Raw genomic sequence first — 26,160 nt, 5'->3', positions numbered from 1 at the left:
GTTTATATTTGCATACTTACATAGGCTCCCTGGCTGCAGATACAAAAGAATGCCTTTAGAGGAAACCATTGGCAAGCCCCATAGCAATAACACCTTTGGAATTTAGAAGCAAAGAATGTTTAACATAATTGTCTACCAGTTACTCAATCCAGGCCATGAATTTTACACTAAAACCAGTAGTCAGTCATTACCTTTAAATTGAGAAGTGAATGTTCTTGCTGATAATACTTGACAGAACTGACAGAAGTGCTGTTAAGTAGTATTGCCTTAAACAACCTGAACTAATTAGACCTGCTTTGAGCAGGGTGTCTGATGAGATGACCTCTGTACATGCCTCCCAACCTAAATTACTCTCTGATTCTGTGAGCATCTGATAAGACCAAACTGGTACAATGCCATGAAATCCTTCCCTAGGACAAACCCACTCATTTTGCACCACCATGTCTTGGCAGCTCAGTTATAGCTTCAGGCCTCCTCTTCCAAAAAACACAAAGGCTCATTGCATTTGGCCTTTAAAATTCGGAGGAAGCTCTAAATGAGCTGCATTTCTTTATACTTTTTAACTTCAGCTGTGGACATGCTGCACAACTTTTCTGTTTTGACAAAAAACATGTTGCAAGTTTATTATACCATGCTTGCCCTTGCCACATGAAATTCCCAGCCATAGATTCATAGAATAGTTAGTGTTGGAAAGGGCCTCAAGACCGTCTATCTCCAACCCCGCACTATGGATAGAGACACCTCACATTTGACCATGTTTCCATAGCTTTCCACAACTTATAAATAAAAAAACAAAACCAGAAAATCCACTAAAATGACAGAATGACTCTCTAGAGCCAACATAAGGCTGGGAGAGAAGCCAGGTGCTTTATCTTGAGCCTTGAAATGTCACTCAGGGACAGATCTTATTACATGCATATGCAGCTTTGAGATGCTGAAAGTGTGGAGGCTTTCAGATGCTACAGCAGTGGCCTCAAGCGCTGAAGTACGCTAGATCCTGCCCTGGTTGGTTTCCAAATAGTCCCTCTTTCCAGGCCCTTATAACAGAAACTGCTACACCCGTGTGAGCTACAGCCAAACGGGCCTGCCCGGAATACCGACAACACCCTTTGACAACAGAAGTCCCCCACTGCCAGAGTCATTAACAAAGAATTCATATCCCAACACACTATTTGAGGCAAAAACATAGCACACATGTACCTGTCCTCTGCTCAGCCAGAGCTGCTACTCAGTACAGTGAAACAGGACAGCCCACATTTTCTTCCCCGTGTTGCCTAGCAATCGGGCTAACAAGCTGCTCTATATCCACTGCACAGATCCTCTGGTCCCAGCCAGGATACACAGCATCTCCAAAGAGACAGGAGACCTTTATACGGATTAGACTAGGTCTACAAAGAAACATGGCCCATTAAGATATAAATAAATCCCTTACAGGCACAGCTCAGATTAAACAAAAGAACAGCAGCATTGTTTCACACATCATACATGCTAGAGAGACCTGCTGGGAGCACTAACACAGAGGTCCTGTGGAAGCCATCACACTCTAAACAAGACTTTTCCTACATCTCTTTATCCCCAGAAAAGAGGTAGCTTGGATTTTATTTCATGTTATCTGTTAGCAGCTAACTTGCCTGGTAGAACCCAGAGCCTGGCTCTTTGAGATGGTTTCTGCCACAGCTTTCCAGCGGCATGCATGATCCTAAATGTGATTCTTGAGAGCAATCGCCTGATTTATCGTACACTGTGTCAGCCTTTGAGACTTCACAGGCTAAATTAGACATAATGATAACCAAACCCAAGCCCTCCAACCTGCAGCCATTTCAACTCTGGCTGCCTTTTCAACTACCATTCAGGAACTGAGTCACTCTGACAGAAAAATGCAGCATGCTCAGTATAGATTAAGGGTCCTACTTGCTTTGCTGCCTCCCTGCAAGACCTTCTAGCTGAGCTTCTGCTTGGGTAACTTGCTTTCTACCCACGTGGCACAGAATGGATTGTTCCCTTCTGTGCCCTGCTATTTTCATTGATTACTCAATCAATACCAACAGCGCCAGACACACTAGGCACAACAGTGCCAAGTACTGCATCTAAGGGTCAAGCATGGAGGCAGCCTGGTGTCTGTCTTTGGACTGTCTGCCACAGGATTCATCTGTCACAGAATCAGCTAAGAGACAGTCAGCTCATCTGAGATAGTACCCACCACTTAGGCACAGCTATGTGCCATTCACTGAAGCTACTAGGCACTTTGGAGAACAGAATCACAGAGTAGCTGACATGGAAAGGGGACTCTGGAGACAGCACAGCCCAGAATCCCTGTCCAAAACAAGGGTAGCTAGACCACAGTGCTCAAGATCATGTCCAGTTGCATTCTGTGTAATCTCCAAGAATGGAGACTCCATAACCCCTCCTGCGAACCTGTTTCAATGTCCACTCTTAGAGTAAAAAGCTTTTTCTTATGTTCTCACCACACTCCAGCATAGGAGACATTATTTCCTAGTACAGTCCCCCCATCCGATCTGTCCAGTGGGAAAAGAATGATGCCCAGTTACAGCTCCCCTCAGTATGCAGGTCATCTCTGCTGGCCTGGAGAGCAGTGCCAGACTGTCTGGGTCACAACTCCAAAGGCTACAGGTGATCCCAAGAGCACATGGAAGGTCAGAGCTGCGGCATAACTGCTGGCAGATTACTGTACTGATTTACAAAGAACAATCTGTGGTTAAAACAGGCTCTGGATGTTTGGCTGATGGCGCTTCATCAAGGAAGCGACTGCCCAGTGGCACAACTGCAAGATGGGAAGCGCAGAAACTGAAGGGACAGACAACAGATAGCAAGCACAACCTTCCAGATTTACTGAAGGAAGGATGGAATACAGTATCTAATCAAGTGAATCAGAGACATGTTGGACCTAATCAAGCTTACATAAAACAATTGCATTTTTGGATAACAATTTCCGTTTATTGCACTTGACCCAGTAAAATGTGATGAAAGGGCTACTGTTCTTCCAAATATCCATCCTCCCATCCATAGGCAACCTTTCATTTCCTGTAATACTTCAATACAGTAGTTGCACTCATTTTTACCTTGTTAGATAATCCCAAGTGCCATGACCATCCCTTTGGCTGTTGAGTATTACAGACCAGAATCAATGAACGCCAGCATGTTTCACTCATTAAAAACTTACTCTTCTAGCCCAGAATATGGTGCAACTTGTAGCACGTTTCCCATCCTGATGGGAAAGGGACAAGAAGAAATGTGGTAAGTGCCTTTTTATCTACAAGAATCTTCAGGATTCAGCATGGTGCCTTGTCTTCATCTCTACAGAGCTGGAGCAGGGCACCACCAGCAGCCTGAAGCATAAGGTTCTTACACAATACGATTCACCCTCTAGTGGTTGACACAAGACCTATTTACCTGCACACAAATTTGAGTAACCTCTAGCCAGGCAGGTAAATTCTGTCCAAGTCTGGATTGTGTTTTGGTCTTTTAACAGTTCCACTCTTCCTCCAGTATGCTCTTCTAACGAGTCAATAAAACCAGATGGTTAAGACTACATAAAAGCCAGTACATAAATACACAGTGAAGGATAAGTGCAGCACATTCTAAAACTGAGGAGCACCCATCTTACAGATGCCTACCATGATGCAGGAAATTAACAGGTGCACGAAACAGAAGGCAAATTTAACAAGTTTTATTAAAATTACATATAAATTACATGCCTATGTGTCATGTATGATTGTAGTTAGATACATCCCATTCTGTTTTGAGTGAAAATGTTAATTCCTCTGAAATGTGGCCGAGAGAAGATGAAGCTTGTGGCTTCATAAATAGGTGAGACTGCATCTTAAAAGAAACACAAATCTAATAGGCCACATAAAGCAATTAAAATGGTTTGACTGCCTGCATTGTTTCAGGCTTCCATAATGTCCCCACAGAAAAAGCCAGACAATGCTGCCATCAGTGTAGTTTTGCCACAAGGGACTTGAACCCATCATATCCCCAGCACTCCCAGTATATGAGGGATGTTCTTTCAAGTGTGCTTCTTGACAGTCCCTACTTATACGGTTTTGCATCACCAATAGGCTTCAGAGCGTGTAAACTACATAGCTTCCAGAAGAATCCAGATCAGAGTATTTGTTCCAGGAAAACTTCACAAGGCAGTACAAAGTAGAAGCTCCCAAAACAGACACAATGTAGATGTGAAGTCCTCTTCAGCCCCTTCCCTCCTGGCTGCACTGTGCTGGCATTCAGTGATTAAGGCAGATCAGGTACTGTATCTGAGTAGATGCTTAAGGAACTAGCAGTTCTGAGTGACAAGTTCATTGCTCCTGCCTTGTGTGCACCACTTTGGAGGATGTATTTGCTGCAGCCCTTGATACAGAGCAACATGCTTAACGTTCTTTCTGATTTTGTACCCAAATAAGTGCAACAGGAATCTCCACAGATACAAAATAATTTCTTTGGACATCTACTTACCTGTTTTGGGGAAACAGTGAGGTAGCTGGGATTTGCAAGACTAAAACTGTTAAGTTTCCAAGTCATAATAAGTCCCTGGCATGGGGAAACCATTATGCCCTTTAAAAACCCAAGCCTAAAGTGCTTTGAGAACTGGAAATCCACAACATCTTGTAATGCTGCTTTTCTTCATGAAGATCAAATTTTATTCTGTGCTGGTAAGAAAACTTGTTACCAGCAAGAAAAAAACATAATTATATGTATTTGTCATACACCACTTTTAAGCTTCCTCTACAATATACTTCAACACCATGTTCTGCTTAAGGGACTAAGATGAGATGTGCTGGGCCCAGACCTACAGAATTAGTCTGCCATTTTTTACTCCTTATGTAGAAATTAAGCCACCAAAGTTTTGTTTCTGAAGCTTACAGCATTCCACAAGAAAAGCTCCCTGAGAAAAAAGAAACAGAATTAAGTGTGAGGTTTCCTGACACAAACAAGTACAGAACACACAACAGCTGCATACCCTCATGTTTCACACAGACATTCTCTGGGCATCCAAATAATCCAGTACCTCCAGTGAGGCTCTACAAAAGCATGGTTCTCTGGACTGGCAAGCAACAAGATCACATAATGTGTAATCAAAATATACCTGTTAACTCAATGGATTGCTGCTCTGTTTGGCAGCATAGACCAGAGGGGAGCCCCTGAACTGCCACTGACTATATCAACTGACTTGTACTCAATTTGGACAGCACTTTGATCCCAAGACTGTAATCATTGAGGGCCTGTTTCCCCAGATTTTATACCTATAACCTTGCTGAAAGCCTGCTGTTTGTGTTATGCCTGGCATAAGATTCTTCCTTGCTTGGCATGCTGCACAAGCTATGAGACTTGACAGTGTAGCTGGTATCTCCTTCACCAAGTTCTTTCTCTTCTGACCACAGAGGAAAAAGAGATCAATCTGAGTAGCTCATTATCTAGCAACTAAGACCACAGCATTTGCTGGTGTCAGGATAAGCATCCTTATGAAGCACTGGAAAGAGTCTGCAGACATACCAAGGAAAGCATCCTCACTAGGAACAGGCATGTTCTGCTGCCAAAGTGTGGAAGGTGTTTGAGATCTACCTTGCAGATGGAAACATGGGCTCCTGCAAACAAAGTCAGAGAGAATATGAAGTTTCTGTGGTCGAGATTAAATGAGTTACCTATACTCTGGCAATGAGACACAGACAACTCTTAGCTCCTGACAGAAGAGAAGGATCTTCACATAAGATGACTGGGTAAGTCAGAAGTTTTGCCCTGCTCTGAAGGAGATAGGTATTTCCACCATAACACAAAACCTAAGTTCTTTTTTAGGATGCAGCTGAAGATGCACATATTATGAAGACTTAAGAACAGCATTCACAAGAATAAGCAGTCTAAAAGGTTGGGGGTTTTGGCAATGGTCGTACTGAGATCATTACAATCCTTCATCCTGCATAAAATGTCATGGAATTTTATTCAGAAAAATACAGTCTGTAAAGTTAAAAATATAAATTAACCCAAATACTCTAATATGACAACAGACTGATATGAAGGCAAAGTGGGTTTTGGTCTTAAATCCAGCAATCACTCTCCCAGCAAATGCCGTGTTAGGGGTTGTTCATATGAAGCAATGCATGGGTGTCTTATACTTGGTCCAAAAGAAGGTGGACAGAAGTTAGTGTTTTCCACTGATTCTCTATTCAGGGCAACACAGCAAGGAAAAATTCTCTGTTCACCTAAGTAACAGTCTGATGTGATATTAGGAACCAGGACTCTTTTAAGCCATCTTCCATTCTTCATTAGAGTATGCTCTCTGGAATGATGCAGGAAAAAGCTCAAGAAGAATTCGGGAGTGCAGCAGCTTTGGAGTCAGGGGCTGGACTGTAGTTGGTGTATAGACAGATGGAGTCTTGGGAGCACACAGAAAATGGGTGGGCCACGTTTTAGTTACAACTTCTCTTGGATGCTGGTAAATGATTGTTTGGTCTCAAGTGCTTTGCCTGGATATAAAAGTTGGGGATAAGGCATTTGTCCACAGAGAAAAAGTATCAGTATATTGCATATATATATATGAAGGTAGTCATCCCTTTGATAGATTACTTCCTGAACAACAGCTGTCACCTGTATAAAGTCTGTTCCTGTTTGGCTATAGACCAAACCAATTTCAAGTCCTAGACTGCTCTGAGCTTGCTGGCACTTGACACATGACCACAAGATAAGCCTGCAGCTATTTATAGGGTAACCACAGAGCAGAATGTGTCAAAGGAATAGCTGCACACAGCCCACAAAACTTAATCCACTGTAGGTTTCAGATGCCTGTTTTCGAGTTGATCCAGTTTCGATAGTAAGTCACTCTTGTGTAGACTCCTGGTTTATTTCGTTTGCCACATTCATCTCCCCAGCTTACTATTCCCACCAGATACCAGATTCCTCTGGAGTTCGCATTCACCAGTGGCCCACCAGAGTCACCCTAAGGAGAAAAATATCAACAGGCAGAAATAAACAGGGTTCACCTCACTAATGGAACAGAACAATGAGGCTTGCTGCAACAGAGATCTGTTTCTAGACCACAGCTATAATTCAAACTCTACAGTTTACTGACAACACAGAAGCTGACAGCCTATGTCTAAATTCAGTCTCTCCCTCTCCACACCCTCCCATATATTCTCTCACATGTGCATTACATATAAACCCCGAGTCTCTAAGTGCAGACTTCAGGCTGTGAAGCATGAAGCTCTTCATTTACATCTGTCAAGATATTTAACCCCAAAATTTAATCAAGATGCCCCAAAGTACATTTTATTCCTAGGAAACATCACCTCCTGCCTCTCCTATTTCCTTTTTATTACCTATGAAGCAACTTACCTGGCAGGCATCCACCTGCCCCTTCAAGTATCCAGCACACAACATTCCAGGTGTTATTGCTCCACCGTACACTTCTCTTCTATTACAAGCTGCAGTACTTATAATTTTTATTTCTGCTTGTCGAAGCTCATTAACACTATAGCCTAGAAAGAGAATTTGCAGACAGAATATGTAAGTTAAAACACTCAAGGATGAGGAGTAGTCAAGTTTTCCTACAGCTTTCTGCTATTACAGGCAACAAATGGGAGCTACCCAACAATGTTTCAGGAAGAAATAAGGGGTTGGGGTTTTTCCCATCTTAAAGTCCTTCACTTGTTCCCAAACCTAACCTTTTTCAACTTTCACCCTCATCACATGCTCTTCAGCATAACAAAGGGATTTTTTACATGTTTCAGGGCTGAACTCAGCTGTAGGCTACAAGATATGTCCTTGTATCATTGGAAAGGCCCATTTGATTAACTGCAGTGTAGCTTTGGACAATTACTATACATCCCATACACTACATATAGTTCAGTGGATCTCATAAGCAGATACAGTCTCATCATCTCAGTCCTCACTGACATAGACTAATTTGAATAAAGCTCACTCAAGTCATTGGATGAAGACTGATTTATGACCAAAGAAAGAATAACTGATGAAAACTGTCATGATACATCTATGACAAAGCTGAATGGTGAAAGAGTGTACGTCAGAGCTAAACTCAGGTGGACTGAGCCAATGGGAATGGAGAACAGAACGTATTCAGCCAGCACAATGCATGACACAACAAAAGCTGCTCTTATTCCTGTAAGGCTAACCTGTAAAGTCTTTCACTGTGCTGACTTTCCAACCTACTGACCAAGCCAGAAAAACAAGCGAACTAAGCACAGATGTGTATCATTAGCACATGCACCTATCAAACTAAGTCTAAGGAACCCAAAATGAAAGAAGAAAAACCCCCAAACCAGAAAACTAACAGCAGTCTTCTCAGATACATGTGTGACAGGGCATGGGAAAGCAAGAGACACTGACCATCATTCTCCAAAGCTCCCCAGCCTGTGACAAAACAGGAACTGTTGTCTGGGAACACGTGAGATGCTTCAGGGAGGCAAACACTGTGCACATCACTTGTGAACTCAATAGCAGAGGCAAGTTCAACAACAGCCACATCATATTCATGATTAAGGCCTACGTTGTTGTATCTTTCATGAACAATAATCCTTCGGACTAATTTCTTCTGAGTCGGAGGTCTCAGCAGAATTCCAAAGCTGGCAGTCCACCTCCTAGGATTTCTTCTTCCCCTGTAAGGTATTTCAGCTTACGTCACAGCCACACAAAACAAGATCCGCAAAGGACCTTAGCTCACCATTGAAAAAAACAGACTTATTCAACTTATTATCTTTCTGCATATACAAATATCAGCAGACCCCAAAAGGTCAGAGCACCCAAGAGTCCTAAGACCTGTAGGATCAGAAAGGTGCTGAAGTGCTGATGACTTACCCTTTAAAGCAGTGGGCTGCAGTCACTAGCCATGTATTACTGATCACTGATGCACCACAGCGATGGCTCCCATCATACTGAATACTAGCCTGCCAGGGCCATTCCCCTTGCCGTGCACGCTGCCCGCCAGTTATTCTCTCCTCTCCTGTGAAGGAGAAGGCCTGTTTTCGTATTCCACAGCCTACCAAAGAAAAAACAGCTCTGCTTTACCTGAGGGAAATCGGGGTGTTGCTTTGGGAAAGGCCCTCACAGCTGCAGGCAGAGGTATAACAGGGCAGGATGCATGAGACAGCCTTCACCTAAACCAGTGCCTCCAGCAGCAGGGAAACCAAGTGTCATGGTCACAAGCATCTCAGGATAGATGTGCGGTAAAACAAAGTTTGGTAGAAGAATCACTGCTTTTTCATTAAGCCAGTTTTCAGACACACAAGCCCATAGGCACTCCCATGGGAATGGAAGGCACTGTGTATTTTCCCAGTTGTAGCTGTTTACCTGTTTAAGAAGATACTGCTTCTACTTTCTTTGCTTTGATATTTGACTAGAACTGTACAGAGATAAAGGTAACATGCAGTCACTAGTGTATCTGTGCATACAGGAACACAGGCACAAACACATGCACAGATAACCTAAGCATTTACATTCATATAGCTTTCACAATAGGAACATGCAAGTTTCAATTAGAGACTAAAACCTTTCTGTGGAGAGGAGGGGGCAAGAGGGAAAATGTTTCTGGAAGGATTCCAGCAAGAATCCTAGTTTTGTGCAAAGCTCACTAACAGCAGCTCATCTACTTCCCCCTACTTCCCATAATCAACATTAAAGCAACTGCTTTACACTTTTGCACCACCAAATCAGAATGCCTGATTCTGCAAACACTACAGAGTCAGCCTGACTGCAGGAAAATGAGCTGAAGTCTTCCCTGGCTCATGCTCTGTTCACTGCTCTAGTATCTTTAACAAGTTATTTTTCCAACTTGCATCTTAAAAGCGTAAGATTCTTGTAAACACAGAACCAATAGCACCATGTCACTGGACCTTTTCTATATAGCATTTGTACTTACAGTTGTTTAAAAGGTTATCGCCTTTTTCCTTATTCAAGTCTGGAATGACAAGCAAACACACAGTAAATACGTCTTATACTGCTATGCAATTTAGCACAGATTCCCTCCCAGTAGCCAGCAAGCACATATTAAATAATTTATATTAACTGCATAGATTCACAGTATGGTAAAAGGAGTAATTTGCTCTGTTGGAGAAGTTCGGTAAGCGTCTGTTCCTCACTGAAAGCATAAGGCCAAAGGATACATCTTTCTTGCAGCTCGAAGCTAACAGAAGCAACAGATGACTGCAAATACATCCAAGTAACATCGACATGTAGACTGTGCACAGCCACCAGCAAATGCCACATTTATTCAGGCTCAGGATGGCAACATCATCAAAACATACTTCACAAATCCTCAGTGCTGGGGTTGACTGGAGCTAAACTAACACTACTGATTTCTTTCCTACAAAAAATTGCCAAATTCTGATGGCAACCAGCAATAGATTAATGGGAGATGATTACTGCCCAAGGAATCTCAGGTTTTGTTATGAACACTGAACACAGCAATTTGTCAGATAAGCAAAGGAGATACCAGGGGGTGAAGGGAGCCATCTCAGCCTTACATTTTTTAATAGCTTGAGGACTCTGCATTCCAGTATCTGGTGATACAGGTTCACTACATGCCTTAAAGTAAACTGTGAGCCCCATGGTCGCAAAGTTGAGCCTTTTTTTGATGAGCCCGGGAGGACAGGACACAGCATGACCTCATTCAGTCAACAGAGCTAGATCACACAGAGAAAGCCTCTGGTACACAGAAAGCTCACTCATAAATCAGTGCCAGCATGCTTCAGTTCTTTTAATGCTAATTCTTCCAAGTTCCCAGGCTGTAAGCAGTAATATAGCATTTGGAGAAGGAAAAAGAAGAAAATAAGGACAGTCTGCATTTGCATAGTATGGTGACACTCATTACACTAAGAACAGCAAAGTATGAGGAAAAATACCAAGCTGAAAACACAAACCTAAGCCACTTGCCTGTGAGTCTAAGGGTAGACTGGTCAACATTCAAGTGCGTGAAGCTTGATTGTAACCTTCTGCGTAACACGTTGTTGACCTGACTCCAGCTTGTTGCCTTACTGTCAGCTGAGGCAAATTTAAATACCAGAATAACAGATGCAAGCACTCCACCATCACCTGGGCTGCAAACCAACAATAACAAAGTGGTGTCATTCTCTTTTTTCCGCCATTAATCCTTTTTGTTCTGCTGTGCACTGTATGCCTTCCTTATATGAAAACAGGTCTAGTCTGCACTGATGTATAGAACAAATAGTATAGCTGTGCACAAGCGAAGGAAGATGATGGCATGTTAGCATGCAGCAAAAGGTTTGGTTCTTGCTATAACAGTGGGAGTACTTCCCACTGTTCCCATTTTTCCAGTATTTTCTGGGACCTGTAATAAGCAGTACAGAGGAGGAGGAGAGGAGGGGTCACACCCTTTGGCCTCAACACAGCTCAGTCAGTAGGATAATACAGCAAATTAAAACCCTTTAATAGACACCCAACAGGCCATTCCTAACAGCCATTAAAAGATCCAGTTAAGAGCCACAGAAGTTAAAAAGATCTTTTGGCATTTATTTCCACTGAAGTCACTTGTCCACTTACTGGACAGTTAGCTCCATTTAACTGGAAACAAGAAACTCAATAGCTAGAGCTACCTGAGCAAGGCACGATTACTTACTGTCAGTATAAAATATTGGACCCAATATTTTAGGCTAGCAGTATGAAGAAAAGCCAGCTAAAGCCTAGAGGGAATGACAGCAGAGATGCAGCTAACCTGGCCCAGTGCCTAGTTAAAGATACCTACAACATATCTGTAAGGAAAACAAGCTTGAACAAGAGACACTGTTTGGTCAACCTAAAAGGTTTGTAGTCAAGCTCCCAAGTTCTGCAGTTTCAGTTGACATACAGTATGGAGGCTTGTAGAAGGAACCAGCAGCAGAAAACAGTGTGGAACAGTTTAAGGTAATTACTCATTCCATCCAAAGAAAGGTAAAGGCAAGAAAACCCAGAAGTGCCATGGAGAAGGACATTTGTGGGAAATTTGGTATTCTTTTCTGTCTAGGAAAATACTCCACAGCAAAAGCAAGCCCTATAGAAATATATCTCCAGACCAAAAGTAATATGAAGGAGAAGGAAGCAATGACTCTTATTGCTGAGAGCAATATATAACTACTGCTGAGACAGGAAAGGCTTAAAAACTCTTAAACAGGACCTTTCTACCTTTTTGCCCCACTTCTTTCCCTCAGCTCTGTATCCAGGTATCTCACATTTGAATCATTTATTCCTTCAGACTTTTTCAGAGATGGAGGATAATCATCTCCTGCTGCACACCATGCAAAGGGGTAAACACCAGCCTGAGTTACCATAGGCAGAATTAAGTAGAATAAAGAGCTGACCCTGCATCTCTCAATCCCTTAGCTAGTAGTAAAAACTGGGATCACCTAGGAACTTGGTTGCTGCATCACAGCCATAAGCAACTGGTAATCAATCTGAAGAAGTATAAGGCAAACTTCTCTTCCATGCTGACCTCTGAATGTAACTGAGCCCTCAGTGTTGTCAGCACTGAAGAAGAGCAACAACCAGCCAACTTAGTCATGCTGCTGGTGTAATTCAAGCATAAACAACCAGGCACACTCCATATGGTCAAGCAGAAGGAAGAAAGAATATTTATCACACCCCTGCTTGTTCCTGACAGTCACATTACTTACCTTAAGCTGACAACATGGGACCTGATGTACCTTTTACTTAGAAAGGACCCATTGAATACTGCAGACATCTGTTAAGTAAAAAGAATGTGTTAAACCACATCTGTAATATGTACATGCTCTCAAGAGACAGCAGTCTCAGAGTCTCTGAAACACAAGAAAATGTCTTCAGAACTCCATCTCTACACCAAAGATCCTAAATTTCCATCAGAGAGTACAGAACCAAAATAAACAGCTGAGTTGGCCAATTTTGTTGTCCCTTCTCTGTGGGTGTCTGTTCCACCACAGAGCTAGTGGAACAGACAGCACCTGTGTTTACCATCTGCTTGTGCACAGTCAGCAACACATCTTTAACCCACTATTAACAAGGTTTGAAAGGTAAATGGCATGAGGATGAGGCACAATCACCTCTATTTCCAATCAGTCACAGACTCTTCACCATAGGTCAGGCAGAAACAGAAAGAGCTTACCATGGTTTCAATTTCTTGGCTCAGGTGTCTGAAGTCTTCTGTGGTTTGCTTTTCATATTGAGGGTCATACTCGACATTGGTGACTAGGAAAGTTGCATTGTAATATCGGTCCTCATCTAGAGAAGAAAAGCAAAGGTGGCTGACCTTCTGCAGTACAATTCAGATGGGCACAGCATGTCTCAGAGTATGGCACAAGTAAGGTTCCCAGGCTCTGGCTGTGACCCTTGAGCTGTGGAATTACAGCTTTATCAGCACTTTGGTAAAAGGGGGCTCTGGACAATACCCATGGAGGCACTGGTGTAAGACAAGAAACCAAAAGAGGGAGAAAACTTAAATCCCTGCTTAAAACAAGTAATATTTTAAGTATTCTTGTAGGTTTTCTAATCAGTTCAGATCTTGAATAGGGTGTAGTAAGTTTTCTAATGCAAATTCTATACCAGGGGTGAGCTATATACCTAAATCATCATGCAAGACCACAGTAGGAAGTGAAACACAACAGATCCCTGAAGACTTAAGACAAAGACTGGTGCACCTACCACGACATAAAAAGTATGTAGTCAAGCCAATGATGAGGGCTAACACCAATATCACTGACACAACGATGACTGCTATCTTCCATGGCTGCATACGCTTCACTGCTCTGTCCATCTGGATCACTACCTGCATTGAAGGAAATATGGAGAAATCACTCTACTGCACAAACAATAGCACATCCTGAAACAAATCATATCTGGCACAGCTTAACTCAGCTGACAAACCTCACAGAATGAGGAAGGTTGGGAAGGACGTCTGGAATTGGACCCTGTAAATCTGACCTTCTGTTCAAACCAGGTCCCACTACAGCAGGTTGCTCCAGACTTTGTCCAGGCAAGTTTTTGTATCTCCAAGGACAGGGACCCTCCAGTCTTCTCCTAAGACTTGATTCAGCTCTTGATCAAAAGCAAAAGCATTTTCTTTGTATCTAATAAGAGTTTCCTCTGTTCTCACTTGCTTTCATTGCCTCACATGCACCCCTGAAAAAGCCTAGAGTTGGGCAGGTACTGCTAGTAGAGACAATTTCCCATTAAGTTATATTAAACAGATTTCAAGTGCAGTTGACTGCCCACACAGGTGCTTAAACTGAACATAAATGTAATAATTCATGACTGATTAAATTCTGAACCAAGAATAATCTAGGTTACTGCCATATAATACACAGCTCTGTAACATTTATTGATCACCTACAGGGTTTAGGTTTTATTGTACCAAAACTACACATACATTGTAAGAGACCACATCCTGTTTCCTGCCAGACAATTGGTCAGAGGGGAGAGAAACAGCTACTCGTATAAATGTGATAGGGAAATAAGACCTGGACTTTGTGACTCATTGAAAGCCAACAACAGACCTGTAAAAGGGTTAGGAACTTTACCTACACATGGACAAAAAACACGTAAGCATTTTTCTTCTACTTATGTCCTCCTTTGGAGCATTAAGCGAGAGAACATGAGGAAAACTGCATTTGCACGTGTTCTCAGGAGCTTTGTTGTAGGATGGTGTAAACCTTTAAGCACAATTATGTCAGATCCCCAGTAATTCCACAGCACACTTTGTATTAATTGTTGTCATGCCTCTCATTAAGTCCCTATGTCAATGGTCAGCATAGTACAGGGTAACAGAAAAACCCATGGGATAACTCCTCAAAGGTGCCTGGAGTGACAAACAGCAACAGCCGGCTCTGGGGAGGAGGGACTCCGGTGTTTACACCCACTGATCCATGTTTTGTATTGCTGTAGACCAAAAAGCACTAAACACGATTTTCCTCTTTCCAGGCACAGCCATTTCTAAGCAACACCTGAGAAAACAAGGGCAGGAAGGGGCAGAAAGGAACAAAATGAGAGAGAAGACTTTGCAGGTTTTTTGACTATAAGGTGGCAAAAAAGAAATCACAGTGAAAGCAGAGCCCAGGCTGGCCAAGATTACTTTCTTTGGAAAGTGCAAGCTGCAGTAAGCACATAATATACACTCACTAGAGCAAAACTGGTTCCAGAAAGCCCTGACTTCTCACCATTTAGACCTTCACTATATACACTATCCATTACCTCTGAGGGTTTCACAGATGCATAGATTCAGATTAAAACCTAAGACCAGTGGTACTGTCCTAATGGTACTGTCCTGCCTCAGTTTCTTTAACATGCTGCAGCTTCTGATGGACCATTCCCATCCTCATCTCAGTCCCATCTCATGGAATTGGAACATACTTTATCAGCAGCCAGTTACATGGAAGTCCCTTGGCTAACTACAACAGCCCACTATGGTAAGATGCCTCTGTCCCTCCTTAGCTAGCCACTTCTATGTTTTAAAAGATTCTGCTTTAGCATCTCACTTTGCCCTCATCGCTGGAGAAATTTTGCTCTCCATCCTGAGCCCCTGTCACATATCTCAATCAGCCTGGCTCCCTATGCTTCAATCAGTCCACCCCAGCATGCTCCCACCCGAACAATCCAAGCAACATCCCTCCATTGCTCTTAACAGAGAACACACACAGCACAGTCCTGATGGTATATGGCTGGACCTGCAGATACTGAGGCAGCAGCACTCGTTTCATACAGTTTCAGTTTCTTAACCATACGTAGATTTCCTCAAGATATGGCTTTATGCCTAAGCTATGATAGGTATAGGCTCACACTTGAAAAATGAGCACCTCACTGCCTGTGGGACTCATGCTCTAACAGCCAGTATTGTCCTCCATTTCAAACTGTCTCTATTTCCTTTGCATGCAAATAGCAGGTACCTCAACAAACACTGGCAGCACAGACCTCCTTCTCCAGCATTTCAGGACTGCTTACTCTCCACAGGTCTTAGAGACTTGTGAGGGGAAACAGACACTTGAGGAACTGCTGCAGTGCTGGTGGAAATGGAAACATGGGATATGAGGGATAAAACCCTCCTCCATTTCCAATACTGATTCAACTTTACTTTTTTAAAAGAAAGCAGTTTAAAGGATGCACTTCAGTAAATTTCTACATCAGAATCAGTCACAGAATGGTTTGGGTTGGAATGGACATCAAATACCATTTAGTCCCAGTCCCCCTGCCCTAGGCAGGGACACCTTCCACTGGAGCAGATTGCTCAAAGCCCCATCCAACCCAGCTTTGAACACTGCCAGGGATGGAGCATCGCAACTTCTTTTACTGTGTCCCCCACGGTATGGGGTATCACACACTTCCTTTACCATGAGGGTGGTGAGACACTGGAAGAGGTTGCCTGTCTAAATCTACCCTCTTCCAGTTTAAAACCATTACCCCTTATCCTAGCACTACTTGCTCTTATAAAACACACCTCTCCAGATATCCTGTAGGTTCCCCTTTAGGTATTGGAAGGCTGATTTAAGGTCTCCCCAGAGCCTTCTCTTGTTCAGGCTGAACAATCTCAACACTCTCAGCCTATCTTCATAGGAGAGATGCTCCCCTCTCCTACGATTCAGCCCTCTGATCATCTTCATGGCCCTCCTGTGGATTTGCTCGAGCAGGTCCATGTCCCTCTTGTGTTGGGTGCCCCAGAGCCAGATGCAGTACTGCAGGTGGGGTCTCACAAGAGCAGGGCAGAAGAGGAGCAGGATCACCTCCCTCAACCTGCTGGATATGCTCCTTCTGATGCAGGCCAGCACATGGGCTGCAAGTGCTCTTTGCCAGGTCATGCTGAGCTTCTCAACAACCAACATCACATGTGTCAACAACCACCAACAACCTCATATATAGATAATTAGTACAAACTAAAATGGAAATGACTTTTTTGAAAAGAAAAAGGTTTTTTGCTCCTTTTGTCTATTTTATCACCAGACTTGCTCATCACCAACTGTGCTGAATGTCAGTAAAGAATAACTATTTTTAGCTTTTTCAGGAAATACCTAATCCTTTGCCACCCATTTCAGGAATAAGTATGAATGCAGGGAATAGAGTCCTGTTTGGCCCAAAATTAGCTATCCTTTACTCTTGACTACAGGCAACACCAAATGTGCATTGCTTGTATTTAGAGCAGCACGTATTTCCAGTAGTGTCCAAGAGTTCTAGCTTTTGACACTTGTATGTTAGGGTCTGTACCCATGAAACAAACCACACTCACAACTAGGTCTAGTTTTCAGCCTACCTCTGCCGAAAACTCGTAGGATATTTAGTGACAGTTCTTAACCAGGTTATGTCCACTCAGTTCATTCAGTTATTAATCATATATTGCACCTCCAACTCACTCTTTTGCTATTATGTCATGAAGGGCAGGATTGTCATGCTTTACCAGAAGGACAAGGATCCCTGTGCCTGGGACATCTATCTCTATAGTTAAATAGTTCAGCTGCAGGTGGATCTCCCTGTTTAGGCATCAGACTTCTGCATGGTCTTATCTGCACTCTAGTAATCAAGAAAACTGCCTCACCCAGCAACACTTACCAGCCAGAGAAACACTGATCCTCTGTGGTGCTGATGAATACAGAGGCAGAGATGATTTTATCACCTTCGACCATAGATGCATCTTTTTTTCTTCTGTGGCAAGGAGTCACTGCCTAATGGCTAGTTATGCTCCTCAGAAGACACTCCCCAATACCACAGCTGTCTGTGTAGATGCCTTCCAGAGTCAGGTGTTTTTACACAGCCTCATATTTCTTGCTTCCTTACACCACATGCTTTGATTTTTCATTTTACTGCCCTAACTCTATTAAGCTGCAAATTAACTCTCAGGAAGGCAGAGAAGGGAATTCAGGTAACAGTAATTCATTCATTCTTCGGTATGAATGAAGATAACTGTTATTCTTCAAGAGCAAACCTTAATGACATCAGAAGCCAAACTCCACTGGGAGACCTCAAAGGCTGAGTCCTCTCTACTCTAAAAAACACCTCCTCACAGTCTGCATCTGGTAGCTTTCTTTCTGCAGTGAATTAGTGAGAAGTTTCAAACCCAAGACCTTTTAGTTCAGTACAAAATGTCTTGTCTTGGCAACACTATGGATGAACATCAGACCTCCTATAGCAACCCCTGTTCTCATTTAAAATAGGCTTCATTCCCAACAGGAGCCCAAAACGCATCCATGGAGACATCAGCATTTGACAATTTCATAGCATAGTTCATTTGGTGTGTAAACCAGGAAATGCAAGCTATCCATTTTCCTAGTTTACACACCTTGGCTCTGACACACAGAATGCGTTTTGATCACTAAAAAATTAAACCATACTGAAGGCATTTCATTCGAATGCACCATTTTGGAAATAGCTGTTCACACAGAGTTAAAGTATTTTAATCACAGTGAAGTTGTGTTTAGAGAGAGATATATTAAATCAAGCCTCAGTACAGGATATATTAATATGTGCAATACAGCAAGAAATAAAGTTGCATTAATAGTTATTGGCACTTTAGGAAGAAGAGCTGTACTGAAATTTTCCTAAAATTGTCTGGTCTTCCTGGTGAAACCAGGAAGAAAATAGGCTTTCTGATCAACTCCAAATGAATTCTCTACCTTCCAATTTGGCACATATACCCAAAAGCAAAAGACAAGAGCAATATAAAGGTCACAAGCTGCTTTTCCCCTCACATCTTTTACCGAACTCCCTAAAAGTTCATTCACAACGCAAATGATCAAAGCTCGGCTCCCACCCCCTGCCTGATAGGATTTAATTCACTACATTGAGTTTACCCATCTCTTCTGGTAGAGCTACTGTGTGTTATAAAAGCCTCAGTAAGAACAATACCAGAAAACTGTTCAGACAAGTAAAGGAAGTGTAACTATAACCTACAAGGCCCTAGTCACTGAACTGCTGCATAAGCAGGGAACAGCTACCCTGGGTTTTTATACAGATCTGCTCTTGACATTTTTTGACTTCTTAAGCTAAGCTCTCACAGCATCCCCAACCTAGATGTGCTTTTTGATTAATCTAAAAGATGTTTTCTGACACTAGCAGTTTACTGAAGGGGTTTCACCATGCACTGAATAGAAGAGGTTGCGTATTTTCTTCCATTTGATCTGCTGCTGGCTTCCTATAATAAATTCATTATTATATTTTTTATTTTATACCCCTGTTCACTCATACTCCAATACCCTCAGAAGAGCCAGTGTCAGAGCCTGGGTGGCACATCTTCTGGTGACTGTCTCTCCACTTTTATAGCCATGACCAATTTTTCCATTCAAAGATGAATTCAGGCACATCCCTATAATCATTCTTCCTAGGAGTGGGACTTTTCACAGGACAACAGAACAGACTAGTCTGCTGGCCTGGTGAGTGCACTTTGAAAACCCAAACAAGATCCCTGAAACTACCTACCCTGGCATAGTGGTTGGGAACAGCAGTAACTGAAATACATCTGGCTTACTCCAGGAGTGCTGTAGCAAAACCAAAGGGCCATGAGGCAAGACATGCTATTTCTGCTCCCACCTGTGCCACAAACAATCACACCAACCTAATACTACTCCTCTCTTCTTGTGGCATACTTGGAACACATGCTTCTAAGATAATGGGACAACAACCTCTACTACTTTGGGCATTGAAAAAGCAGCAGCTAGTGCCTGAGTACCATACGACCCTTGCTTGGATGAGGTCAGTTACCAACCTCAGTGACTCAATGCTTAGTATCTCCCAAGCTGATACAATGGAAGACTTCCAGACATTGAAGAGATCTACTAAGGGAAACAAAACGTGTGGTGTTCTATGCGTCATGCTGAATCAGTTGATCTCCCCACACCCTCGAACATACCACAAAAACAGTAGGTGCTGCATGCCACCCCTCTGCAGTCAGATAAAACATCACTAATGTATTTGCCACTACTAACTGAGTCCCTCCTCAATCCAATTCTAGTAAGATCTTGATGCTTACCAAAAGCATACTTCAGCTGGGCAAAGACAACACTTCCAAATGCTGTTCTTGTCACTTGCATCAGGATTCAAGGGCAGCATAAAGTCTTTGTAATGTATCAACTCTGAGCTTACCAGTAACTATCCCCATGATACAAAATGCTGCTCATACATTATTTGATCACCTTTGAAATCATCACAAAAGTTCTGTTTGTTATTTTCTCATCCATTTTGCATAGGGCTTTTTGGAGGTTATGAGACATTTAATTGTTGGACAGAGCTAGCCTCCTGTACCACTATGACAGTCTGTGGAACATAACTAACATCAACAACTGAAATATCCTTGTTCAATAGAGTATCTTTGTACAGTTGACTGCCACAGCCGACATCTTGAGAAAGTCTCCCATGTTCTGAAATAAGATGTAGTAGAACTAGGAGGGCTACTCACTACATAAGGACTTTACAATTTTCATGAACATGTGAGAGGCCATCCCAGGATACAGGAAATATTAAGTACATGGCCACTGATTGCAAACAGTTTAGGATAAGGTTCTGCAACTTCTACATCATCTTTACCTTTCAGATTTCCATTTCCAGCTGCATTTATCATAAACAAAGTATCTTATTCTGTTTGTTTGGCAGTCCCAGATTATAGAAGTAGATCTTTGCTTTTCAATCTTTTAAAATAGCTCTGCACCATACAGTTCTCTCTTCATTCTGTTTTGACTACTTGAAATCCAATCCAGAAAGCAAGACACAACAGTTGTAGTCTTTGTGGATTTTCAGTTTGATTTTCATTCCAAGGCAGGGTGGGTGAAATGGCCTGGTGCCAGATTTGGTGCATTTACAAACCAATTCTGCACAGGTTAACACTTCACTGGCTGCATACACAGCCCATGAAAATAAAAAAGAGCACAAGAAGCTATTTTTACTTTGTTTACTCCACTCTCCCTTTTGTACCAGGTTATCGACTCAGTACATGTGACTGCAACATATTCTAACAGTACTAACACAAGCAGATCAGAGTGGGGGTACAGTTATGACTCTCACCTGCTTCCCCACCACAACTTCCAGTAGCCATAGGCCACCTTACTTGGTCACCATACAATGCTGCAGAGGAGCTAAGGAACAGTTGGAAAATAAGTGCATTTTGGGTGAGGAGAAAGGAAGAAATATCCGAAGGATTACCAACGCATGGAAGGCAGCTCAAATCAGAAGAAAGCTCAGAGCTAGCGCAATTTTCCCTCCGCCCTCACCCAAAGCTCAAACTGTTCTATAAACTTACACATGATACAGCCATGCTGCCCAAACTACCAAGGAGCAAGTCAGAGGCTGCAGAACTCACCTTTGGGTACCACTGAGAGGTCAGCAAGAAGCTCCTCTGTCTGGGAGATGCACTGTCCCAAATGCCACAATACACTGTTCAGCATCTCAGCATAGACTTGAGGCTTTATCTCCAGAATTAGGAAAGAAAGGAGTCATAGGCAAGTCAGAACAAACAAGTCCAGCAAGTCTCAGTGACAGAGGCTTACCTAGTAGTATGATTCCTCCCCTAAAACAACAATACACTTCTTTCATCACACCTTTCATCCAGGAATCCCAACAACTTTTCAGGGCATTAACTACACCCTGCAACACCCCAAATCAGAAGAGGCATGAAAATTTTGCAAGGGTGCAGAGTTTATTTCCTTCTCCAGTATAATTAAAAGCAAACCAGACATTCTGCACAGCACCAATGCAGAAAATTTGCATGTTCTAAAGAGATAATGTTAGTACTAGTCCAGATACAGAGCTGACAAACTGATATAGATTCAGTGGCATGTGCCTCTCAAGTCCCTTGAATTTCCTTGAAATTGACTATTTGGCCAAAAAAGAATATGCCCCAACAATAATGGATATATTCAAGTCTGTAATTCTTCTTTAACTCCTTAGATGTTGATTATAATTGTGGCTACCCAGCCACACACATAGCTCTGTCCTGGTAAAATTCTTCTAGATCATAAACATTTGTGATAAATATTTGCAGGTTGTCTAGATAAGCATTTCTAATTGTGCTAGTTGCAGCAAACCAACTAGCAAGTGAACTAATACACGCACAAACTCTAACGTAAAGTACTATTTCTCAATCTTTTCTTTGCAACCCTTTTTTCAATTTTAGGTTCTCAGTTCCATCAAGGTTATTAGAAAATACATATGCCCACATAGCTTTACACACAGATTTGATTTAGAAGGCAAATAAAGAAAACAGAACACAACAAAATATGTGTGGCACATATTTGCTTTGCTGCAATGAAGTTTTAACATCTAAGGACTCTTTTCCTCCACCTTAATGAACTTCATTTGACCCCTCTACAGCTCAGGAATCACCAGATTAATAACACTCATGCAACTACATCTTACACATCTGGAACTCCTCCTTCCATGTTGTGTCAAGTTGCTAGCCAAGTAACAGGAAGACTGCCTTTCTGGGAAGGCCAGCTTCTTTTGAATTAAAGGCAGGCTAATGATAAGCCTCAGCTTCTCATAATTTCGATTCAATGTCTCAGCATAATTTGTTACGAAACACAATCAATAGTGTTGATAAGGATGCACATAATGTAATTCTCAGTACTAAAACTGGAACATCTCATATAGGAACACTCCTATTGAGTCAGTCCAGATATGCAAGAGAAATGCGGTCATAAGCCTAGCTAGAGAGTGATAATTTCCCAGGGTAAAGTATCAAGTCCCATATGATTACCTGACCAATGTGCAGGTGGTGGGAAGACAAATTCATTCCAGGCAGCCCATAATCTTCAGAGACGGAGCCCTTTCCTGTGACTTGATCAGGGCACAAGTGGAAGGCATATGCAACAGAGGCTTCATAGCAATCTCTGAATAGTCTCACCAGCAGTCAAAAAAAGCCCTATTTATGATGGTTAAGGAAAGAGGTTAAATTGAGGCAGCTTTTCAGGCACTGAAAAGCTCTTCCAGGCCCAGTGTTATGACACAGACGTACCAAACTGATTAAGAATGTAACAATTCTTGCACTGATAATACTTACCTGGAGCAGAAATCCCAGCTGAGAAAAAGGGACAGGCAATAGCCTTCAGTGATTCAGTTAGCAGGTACCCATCAGGTTTGACTCCTAATTCCAGAACAGTACTGGTGTGCCTGCTGGTGCTACACTGACAAACATCAAAAAAGCCTGGACTAAGTGGGAAATGCTGGGAACAAGGCAGGGGTTGTGGTCCACCTGGGCACCACATAAAAGATAAATTCTGGAGGCAGAACATAGGACGCCAAAGACCTGGACCCCCATCGTAACAAAGGAAGCAAAGTTTTAATACACAACTAAAGCAACAGCATAAGGAAAAGAGGCTCAGGCTCATCAGGGACTGGGGAAGCTTCTAGAGAAGATTAACCATAACAAAGGCTAACCAGACTTCCACCTGCACTGAGACAGAAAATGAATATGTGCTTCACATACGTAATATCATACAGAAATTTCTCAAGAGGAAATGGGAGACATGGTTAGCCAGAATATGGAGAAGGCTGGAGGTACTCAATGACTTCTTTGCCTCAGTCTTCACTGTCAGGAATTCCAGCTGCACCACCCAAGTCACAGAGGGCAAAGGAAGGGACTGGAAGGATAAAGAACCACCCATGCTGCAGATCAGGTTCAAGATCATCTAAGGAACCTGAAGGTGCACAAGTCCATGGGATCTGACAAGATGTATCTGTGAGTCCCAAGGGAGCTGGCAGATGAAGTTGCCAAGCTATTACCCATTGTATTTGAGAAGCTGAGGCCATTTGGTGAAGTTCCTGTTGACTGGAAAATGGGAAATATAGCCCCTGTTTTTAGAAAACTTAAAAAGGAAGACCTAGGGAGCTCCAGGCTGGTCAGGTTCTCCTCAGTGCCCAGCAAAATCTTGAGGTAGAACCTCCTGGAAACTAATCCAAGAGACATGGACAATAAGGAGGCAATTGGTGACAGCCAGCATGGCTTCACTAAGGACACATAATGCTTGACAAATCTGACAGCCTTCTATGACAGGGTAACAGCATTGGACAAGGGAATAGTGATTGACATGACCTACCTGGACTTGTGCAAAATATTTGACACTGCAACCCTGCATCTGGGTTGGGGAAATCCCAAGCACAACTACAGGTTGGGCAGAACCTGGACTAAGAGGAGCCCTGAGGAGAAGGATGCTGGGGATATTGACTGATGAGAAGCTCAACATGACCCAGCAGTGTGCACTTGCAGCCCAGAAAGCCAACTGTATCCTGGGTTGCATCAGAAGAAGCATGACCAGCAGGTCAAGGGAGGTGATTCTCACTCTCTCCTCTGCTCCGGTGAGACCCCACCTGCAGTACTGGTATCCAGCTCCAGGGCATCCAACACAAGAGGGATGTGGACCTGCTCAAGCAAGTCTAGAGGAGGGACAAAAGATGATCAGAGGACTGGAGCACCTATGCTATGAAGACAGGCTGAGAGAGCTGGGGTTGTTCAGCATGGAGAAGGCTCAGGGGAGTCTTCTAATACCTAAAGGGGGCCTACAAGAAATCTGGAGAGGGACTTCTTATAAGAGCAAGTAGTGCTAGGATAAAAGACAACAGCTTTAAACTGAAAGAGGGTAACTAATTTAAATTAGATACAAGGAAGAAGCTCTTCACTGTGAGAACGGTGAGGCACTGAAAGAGGCTGTCCAGAGAAGTTGTGGATGCTCCATCCCTGGAAGTGTTCAAGAACAGGTCGGATGGGGCCTTCAGCATCCTAGTCTAGTAGAAGGTGTCCCTGCCCACGGCGAGGGGTTGGAATTAGATGCTCATTAAGTTCTCTTTCAACCCAAACTATTCTTTGATTCTATGAAATTTCAAACTGACAAGCACAGAAATGAAGACTTGTGCACACAGGATGCACTGTTCTGTGGTCAACACTGCAACCTCAAGAATAGGATGGAATCTGACAAAGCTAAATTATAAAATAAAAGTAGTAAATAAAGTTTGATGTGAACAGAATAGCAACAGAAATCCAAAACAATGTTTTCCATTTCACAGAACTCTCTAAGATAATGGTGACATAGACCCACGATACTTGCCTTAAACAAGGACATGGACACAGCAGTTATAAAGGAAACATGGTGACAGAAAGGCAATGAAATGTAGAAAACCCAGGGAACTATTGTTTCCAATTGTTTAAATTACTCTGAAGTAAAATGTGAAATCTTTAAATAAACCACTCATAAAACTTGATTTCTAGATGCTGTGAATAACTGTTTCATGAACAGGAAGTTAGGAAACCTACAAAATGGGAAACAACTCTTGACCAGTATGGATATTTCCACCACATACCTGAACAATGTCAGCATGATATGCAGCCTCTCACCAAACACTACTTTATCCAGAAGACTGAGGGAAATCTTTCCAAAAAAGCATTCTAAAGCAAGCATGGGGAACATCTGATGGTGCAGTGGGATACGAAATGCCCACATTAGCACAAGCAAGTAACTACTAAAAGTAGCATGTATTTCTATAAATCTACTGTATGGGGTGAAATCATCACAGCTTTTGTAAAGCAAAGTGCTGCCTTGCAAACGTACCTCTGTTCCTGAGCAGGCCAATAGCTGGTGCATGAGGCAGATCTGATTGATAAGGTCTGCTTGGATTTCCAAAAGAAATTAAGTAACATCTCTCACAAAAGCCTCTTAAAGGATCTGAGGTGCCATGAGATATGAAGTCTTGAGGTGGAAAACCACTTAAGAGACGAAACAGGAAATAAATTACAATGCTATCTCACAGGAATCTTTGCTATGTTCATAAATGGTCTAAAAAAGAAATACTGAGATGACAACCATCCAGTGATAACTGTTTACTCGTGACAGTAAAGAAAAAAGCTACAACATGCTGTAGAAGCATCTCATAATATTGAGATACTACACAATAAAACAAGTGATGAACTTTGGAATGAAAAAGCATAAAGTGACACACAAAGAAAAAACAGCTCTAACCTTACCCATAAGTGTCAGGTGTTGAGTTGGTTATTCTTCTCAGGAATAAGATTGAGGCAGAGTCACCTGTGTGGCAATCAGCTCAGAAAGAACAAGAAGAACAGTAGAAACTGCTTCCAGGGAGAACAGAAAAGCAAAAAGGGAACAAATATATCACAACATTAATCCACATTGTGTCTTTATCCTGACTACTGTGTTTAATTATACCATTTGCCCATCTCAAAGCCCATACAGATAAACTGTAAAAGGTCTTGAA

General features: G+C 42.4%; 1 protein-coding gene across 6 annotated transcripts; it reads right to left on the bottom strand.

The window, feature by feature from the left end:
* Positions 1 to 3,390: 3,390 nt before the first annotated feature.
* On the bottom strand, positions 3,391 to 25,526 carry LOC101869495 (transmembrane protease serine 11E-like). Of its 6 annotated transcripts, XR_004080506.2 has the most exons (13): positions 25,497 to 25,526; positions 21,257 to 22,816; positions 13,633 to 13,756; positions 13,097 to 13,212; positions 12,630 to 12,697; positions 10,897 to 11,060; positions 9,884 to 9,922; positions 8,824 to 9,004; positions 8,356 to 8,624; positions 7,345 to 7,487; positions 6,216 to 6,949; positions 5,512 to 5,603; positions 3,391 to 4,903 (listed from the first exon to the last, which is right to left on the bottom strand). XR_004080506.2 is itself a non-coding variant. In XM_031048543.2 (12 exons), the coding sequence occupies exons 4-12, from the start codon at positions 13,742 to 13,744 to the stop codon at positions 6,788 to 6,790; spliced, it is 1,254 nt and encodes a 417-aa protein (XP_030904403.2). In that variant the 5' UTR covers positions 13,745 to 13,756; positions 21,257 to 21,365; positions 22,652 to 22,816; positions 25,497 to 25,526; the 3' UTR covers positions 3,391 to 6,787. The 6 variants fall into 6 exon arrangements, 3 of the variants coding, with proteins under 3 accessions (XP_030904403.2, XP_030904402.2, XP_030904404.2); XR_004080504.2 differs by having other exon boundaries at positions 5,512 to 6,949; XR_004080505.2 differs by having other exon boundaries at positions 3,391 to 5,603.
* Positions 25,527 to 26,160: the final 634 nt, after the last annotated feature.

Source organism: Melopsittacus undulatus, chromosome 7, assembly GCF_012275295.1.
Source record: "Melopsittacus undulatus isolate bMelUnd1 chromosome 7, bMelUnd1.mat.Z, whole genome shotgun sequence".
NCBI lineage: Eukaryota > Metazoa > Chordata > Aves > Psittaciformes > Psittaculidae > Melopsittacus > Melopsittacus undulatus.
This window is presented reverse-complemented; position numbering and strand designations above follow the sequence as displayed.